This window comes from Patiria miniata, unplaced genomic scaffold, assembly GCF_015706575.1.
Source record: "Patiria miniata isolate m_02_andy unplaced genomic scaffold, ASM1570657v1 HiC_scaffold_25, whole genome shotgun sequence".
Classification (NCBI taxonomy): Eukaryota; Metazoa; Echinodermata; class Asteroidea; order Valvatida; family Asterinidae; genus Patiria; species Patiria miniata.
Window position 1 is genome coordinate 2,842,222 of NW_024037064.1, and position 7,179 is coordinate 2,849,400.

Below are 7,179 nucleotides of genomic sequence, written 5' to 3' on the forward strand. Positions count from 1 at the left end.
AACGGCCAAAGTACCCAAAGTGAGGGGCTAACCAGTTGTTAATTTGTTTTGTGGACGGTCATGACACTGACCATGCTGACAGTACTATTATCTTTAACCACTTTCCCTTCCGCTTATTTTTCCCCCTTTTATTTTTTTTTTATGTTGTATTTTTCTCTTTGTATTGGTTTAATTCCTTATCAAACCCAATACTGAGGTCAAGAGATGGCCCAACAATAAGCTCTAAATGTACTGAAGGCTACTTGCTGTGCCGCTCCGAACTATCCTCGTCGCCAATGTAGTGCTTCATGGTGTATCTGCACGTGCGTCAGGAGCGTGAACCGAGACGGTGCTTGCCGCGGCCGACTTCACTTCTTACGGGTCCGAATTCCTCGTAAAAAGACAAGCCCGCAGGATTACTGTTAATCCCAGGCTTGAGTCCGATCCGGCAACTTGGGTCTCGAACGCAAAGGAGACGGATTGGTGCAGAAACACGAGAACACTAGAAGTTCTAGAAGAGTTTTGGTAACAACCATGTGACAATGTTTATCATACAACAACGACTGATCTAAGATGGCGGCGCCCACGAAAAACGATAAATTGATCATCGGTCACGTGACCGCATAATTCTGATACATTGATTAGTACGGGTGAAATATCAACTGGCACTACACAATCAAAACCAGACTTTTCTCAATTCTAATAATACCCGGTTTGCAATTTTGGACAGATTTTTGGGGTAGAAATCATGATTTTAGACTTTAGTCTAAATAATTTAAACAAAACAGGGGCCCTTCACTTTCATGACTTCACGATCGCCGTGGCCTCGGTATTGCTGCACTGTACGTTAGGCCAATGAACGTACAGCGCAGCAAATACCGAGGCCACACAAGTGAGGCTAGCCTAAAAAAAAATCATGAATTCAGTGTTTAGAAATAGAAAAGTGCGTCCCAAAACTGGGCACACAAATTTCGGCCGAATTTGTCATGTCCAAAAAAATTCTGCAACCACTTACCGAAATGAGTTGAAAATGAAGCGAGTCTGAAGTTTCGGCTTAGGCCCCTACTGTGCAAAGGCACTGTGAACTGATTGCCTCAGAAATATGACGAAAAATCATCTCAACATCCCCAAAAGCATGAAAAGTCATGAAACAGAAAGTTAACTCCTCCGACATGTCCGATGTTCTTGCACGCAAAATGGCGAATCTCCCACAATCCACTTCACTGTTTACATCATTTGCATTTCGTCACCGTAGATATATGAATAAAGAATAGCAAATTATGAATATTTATCTTGACCTTTGAGACTGAGGCACGGGTCATCAACACTTGAGGGCGCACTATTCTCCCATCGGTGATCGGACGTGGTTGCGAATGCGATTTTAACTCGAAATTCTAGCTTTATTTGTCGTCTAATTAAAAGTCAGCATGCCAGTCATGAAAGATCTGATCAGAGGTCTGTATCGAGGAGCAAACAGACACAAAGAGATGACCAGCAAACGGGCTAATAAACACTTTCACCCGAGTAAGTGAAGCAGAAATTTGAGAAACTATGGGGCGGCCGGGGGGGGGGGGGGGGCGGAGCCCAGCGGCGGCGGGGGGGGGGGGGGGGTGTCACTAGTTAAGATAGACCTGACATAATTAAGGCACCCCGTGTGCCTTCTAGCACAATATTACTCATTATCAGTATCAATTTTAGTCCGAGTAACTTGGACCCAACTTATCGCCTTTTTAAAAATTTGGACATGGTCTGGCGATAGTAGGGTCCAAGCCCATTCCTCGACCTAGACAACACAGTCACTGACAGTCCCAAAAACCAACATTTTCCAACAAAAAACATCAGATTTCACCTTCAAAACGGCCTCCAAATTACTATATATGCCACCTGAGGTACAAGTAGACATCGATAATTAAGATAGTTGTACTGAAGTTTACTTACGATCCGGAAAAAAAGTGAAATTTTCCGTTCATTTCGGAGAGCTCCCCTCGCGATCTTGAACACGTTAAATTTGCGATCGTGTTTAAAGTTTGAACGACGCGATTTCTTCTACATGCCCAGCGTACATTCGATGGTCCCCGTATCCCGAGTGCGATTCCGTTACCGAGCGCGCGCGATGCATCGATTATGATAATGAGTAGACTGGATCACGTTTGTAAACACATGTGCATTTCAAACGATAATAGGGAGTCGGGAACTAGCGCAGCTTTTATAGCGGGTACCAGTTCAAGCTGGTTCCCGATTCCCTTTTACAGTTCGAAATGCACATGTATGTGTTTACAAACGTGATCATTATCATAATCGATGCATCGCGCGCGCTCGGTAACGGAATCGCATACGGGATACGGGGACCATCGAATGTACGCTGGGCATGTAGAAGAAATCGCGTCGTTCAAACTTTAAACACGATCGCAAATTTAACGTGTTCAAGATCGCGAGGGGAGCTCTCCGAAATGAACGGAAAATTTCACTTTTTTCCGGATCGTAAGTAAACTTCAGTACAACTATCTTAATTATCGATGTCTACTTGTACCTCAGGTGGCATATCTAGTAATTTGGAGGCCGTTTTGAAGGTGAAATCTGATGTTTTTTGTTGGAAAATGTTGGTTTTTGGGACTGTCAGTGACTGTGTTGTCTAGGTCGAGGAATGGGCTTGGACCCTACTATCGCCAGACCATGTCCAAATTTTTAAAAAGGCGATAAGTTGGGTCCAAGTTACTCGGACTATATCAATTTACCATCTTTGGGGTCTTCGTAAATGGATGGGATTTGGTTGGGCGCGCTGTGACTGATTTTTTTGATAGACAAATTTCCAGGCCTAGGGCTAGGCCTAGGCCTAGCCCCCCTACATAAATATCAAGTGTATTCTTACTTCAAGAATTCCACTTTCTCAAACAAAAATCCCCCCCCCCTTCCCCCAAAAAAGAAGCTTCCTTTATAAGTTCACTTGGTTTAGGCCTAGTTAGGCATTAAAAAAGTGGTGTGGCGATGCAGGGTTTTTGTTCCATAAGATTTCGGCTGATGTTTCAGGTAACTGATTGTAACTCTTTGATCCCCCTAAACAGCTTAAACTCTATAAAAAAATATCCTTCAGGTGACCTCAGTAAGGCATAAGGTTTGAGAATTCTGCACCCAATTACAAATTGAAAAATGCTGTACAAATGGTGTTACCCGCAAACTTTTATAATTGATCAATATCGGCCATGCAAAGCATCAAGTCAAAGATACTTTTCAAAGTCTTGTGTGGTTTGGAATTTCCTTGTTGTTTTTCTCCAAAATTCCAGTCGGATGCTTGTGTTCTGTTTCTGATACCTTATGCTGAAACTTGCACCCTACATGTAGTTAAACACATTGGCAGATCAAGGGGGGTGCTACGGGGGTGTGCGCCCCCCTCCCCCCTCCCCCCTCCCCCTCCCCCCTCCCCCTCCCCCCTCCCCCCCCCCCCCCCCCCAGTGTCCACAATTTGGTAAAGAAAGACCATTTTTCACTCGAATGAGCTGTTGGCCCCCCCCCCCCCCCCCCCCCCCCCCCCCCCCCCCCCGGCACAAACCTCTCTGGATCCGCCACTGAAACATACATTATGTAAATGCCTATATTTTGGCCCTTGGAAACCTTTTAAATTAAACCTACATGTACATGTATGTCATGATTTTTGAATTTGCATGTACACTTATTACTATCAAAACCTATAAGAGGGGCACTGTCGGGCCTGAAAGTATCTCCATCCAAATATTTTACTTATATGAAACCCAACTTTTTGTGTTGTTACAGGTCGGGGAATACAACCTACAGGAATAAAGGTCGGCTGTAAGTATTAAACCAGGTCATTACAATACATCTCATGCATATTCATGAGCCAAAAGCCAGTCAGTGACAAACGAGGTCGCTATCAACAAGATGAGTCAAATCAGTCTTGGCAATATTGGCAGCTCTACCCAGGAAATTCCTAGCATACATCACATGCTGTATTTAACTAATACGTGGGATTTGATGTCATATCTGAAGATGTCAAAATTGTCCCATTTTTTCACCTGCGTTTACTTTCCAGTTGTAGAAAACATTTATATTCACAAAGAAGTTACAATTACATGTACATATTAACAGAAATCAGACCTAAGAGTCTAAGGCAACAAGATTCTTCAAAGTCAAAGGTGTTTTTTTTTCCTTGATCACTTTGCAGTAAGATTCAAGAACGTGAAGGAGATGATTCCTGAGATTGTCGTTCCAAATCTGGACGGATTCACGGTAAGTGGGGATGTTTTGGTCAATTGTTTCCTTGGCATGCATATGCCAAACATACCATCACCCCAAACAGACAACATTTTATTCAAGTGATTCCAAATGGTTATTCACTGATAACTTTCATTCATGTGGCCTACATGATGGGCTGTGGTCCAATGGTTACGGGGTTGGACTTGTGTGCCGTGGTACACGGGTTCGAATCCTGACGGGGGACAAGGTGCTTGTGCGCTTGGGCAAGGCACTTTACTACGATTGCCTCTCTCCACCCAGGTGTAGTAAATGGGTATCTGGTAGGAAGAAGTTCCTTTAGCCCTTACCCCACCTTAAGCTCCAAAATACTACTGAGTAGTAACCTGTAGTATGCATATTTTTTTCCATACAAGTGTGCACAACACATGTAGCATTCTGTAGTATTTGGTCCTTGACCCCCAAAGAGCCCTTAGGACGTTAGGTAATGGCAGCCGTGCTAAAGTCGGGTAATATTGGAGCGCCAGGAGTGTTGATCAATTTCAATTCCCCCTCCCCCCTCCCCCTCCTGGATGGGATGCCAGTCCATAGCATTTTTTCACCAGCCTATACATGTACAAGTACACATTTAACTTCTGGCGAGAGAGAGCAAATACTGGTTAAGTAGGTTGCCCAAGGACACATCATATGGCCAGTTGCAGGATTTAAACACCCTTTGTTCATGAGTCATAACCTAAATCACTAGTCAGGTTAAAACCGAGTACTCGTGCACTGAATTGGGATAAATGCAAATGATCCTCCTTTGAACTGATGCAGGTAACATCCCCATTGGGGGGAGTTGGGGCCGGGGGAGGGGGGGGGGGTGGGTTACCCACCCAACCCCCATGGGGATGTAACTTGCATCAGTTTAAAGGCTTTTGTAGGATCATTTGCAGTTATCCCAAAAGTATTTACCAAATTATTATCAAGAGGCTTGCTTGGATTAAACACTTCGTGAAATTCTTTTGTCTGGCTTGCTGTCATTCACTAAAACTTCAGAAGAAATCGAGACGTGTAGGTGATTTCCAATGATCAGTCAATTGACTGATTTTTGGAAATACCGAGTGCTATGAAATTTTTTTGCTGACGAAGGTCACACATACTTTTCACCGTTTTCTCGAAAAGTGTTAAATCCACTGAGCTGAAACCTAGGTATTGAACATTCTTCTTTAAATTTTGAGTGGTATTATTATTGGAAACGAACAAAATGCATGAAAAGCAAATGATACTATATACCTTTTTTTTTTGTTAAATCCCTATTTTAACAATTTTTGCTTGACAGTTGAAGCCGTACGTATCCCACAAATGCCCAGACACCGAGCAGCCTGCTATCACTGCGAGGGAGCTCTTTGATGCCTGTATCGCACCGCAGGTCAGGGCCGACTTCAAAGCCGGAAAGTACTCCGACGCCAGCACAGAGACCGACAACAGTCAGGACACAAAGAGCTGATGACTTTAGTATACATATTTTGTGTTTGTAAATTATGCAATGGAGCCAGACGTCTATTTCACGAAACTTTACTGCTATGGTGTAATTCCACCTAAGCCACAGGCACATTTTGTTGTCTCAAATTTGCTTGCAATTTCCTCCTTTACAATGATCAATGGGTGCGTTCGATTAGCTTAGCCGGATCGATTCGGGCTAGCCCCGTGCCGTTCAATTAGCTCTAACGTCATTCTTGGGGCTCACCGGGGTCAGCCACCACAGACCCTACTCGTGGAGCAGAGTCAGTGGTGGAAATCCGTCACACGCATGCGTTGTTCATTCCAAGAAACGGACAAATATGGCGGCCGGACAGCGGCAATCTCAAGTGGACCCAAAAATCAACTTTATTTGAAGTCTAAAGGTAATTATTTATTGAGTTCATTGCAACTTTTGAGGCTGTAATTCCAGCCCAACTTTTTTGAGTTTTGCAATTGACTGAAAAGTAGTTCATCTCAAATTAAGACCCAATTCGAAACGGGCGTTTTGTCAGTGGCTACGGCCGCAGCTAGGGGCGTCACGTGGGGATCGTAATGGCCCACGGTTGAACGTTCGATTAGCCCGGCTGTCGTGGCTAACCCGCCTGCCTTTACCCGAGTCGATCCGGGTGAGCTACTCGAATGCACCCTTTACAAATAAAATATTACACCCACCAAGTTTGATGTCAATATGCTTTGAACCCATTAGCACCTGTACTACATTGTATTACATTGTGTTTATTCACTAATGAATCCATAAAACCACAGAGTGCTTTGGTACTTTCAGGGACTGCATGGAGTAACAAGCAGGGTGGTTTGGGGCGTTATACTGACTTATATGGGTTAAACACCACTTTTGATGCTACTGTATCCCACAAGGTGCACATGTTCAGGATGTGATTGCGAATTCGGGATAAGCTGGGATGTTTCTTCTTGATTTTTCTTTCCGAAGAGGGTACTCTTTCCGTTACGGTAATTGTGTTGCACACTGTGCAATGGACAACCATTACTCAATACATGTGTATAAAGTTGAATTAAACTGTTTGAAGGAGGAATTGAACCTAGGACCTCTGAGTTACTGTACCGGTGCTCTGCCAACTTAGACCCGTTCTACAAATGTAGATGCCGAGCTTCTTCCATGCCGAACTCAATTAATTTGACTTTTTTAATTCGGCACGGCGATGGCACAGCTATAGCACTGCATTTAGAACCATTTGGCTCGGCGAATTGAGTTCGGCATGGCACCATCCTTCAAGGCAACAGGGCTGCTGCCCTATCGCCATTCCGAATGTTAGCGGCACGGCACCTTTCAAAACGCTGCGCCATTGCCGTGCCAAAGTCAATTCAGTTCGAAGTTGGAGCAAACATTTTAGGAATGTGCATGCTCACAATACCCTCTCTCGCGTCTGCAAAACGGGGAGTGAAATTGGCGCGAATAGTTTGATCGTGCTGAACTTTGGACTGCTTTGAATAACCTGGCCCATTACTTCAGAT

The 7,179-nt window shown here is 44.1% G+C and overlaps 1 protein-coding gene across 1 annotated transcript; it reads left to right on the forward strand.

The window, feature by feature from the left end:
• The first annotated feature begins 1,318 nt into the window (after positions 1-1,318).
• On the forward strand, positions 1,319-5,990 carry LOC119732903 (39S ribosomal protein L41, mitochondrial-like). Its single transcript, XM_038206489.1, has 4 exons — positions 1,319-1,503; positions 3,748-3,783; positions 4,157-4,221; positions 5,507-5,990. The coding sequence occupies exons 1-4, from the start codon at positions 1,407-1,409 to the stop codon at positions 5,672-5,674; spliced, it is 366 nt and encodes a 121-aa protein (XP_038062417.1). The 5' UTR covers positions 1,319-1,406; the 3' UTR covers positions 5,675-5,990.
• Positions 5,991-7,179: the final 1,189 nt, after the last annotated feature.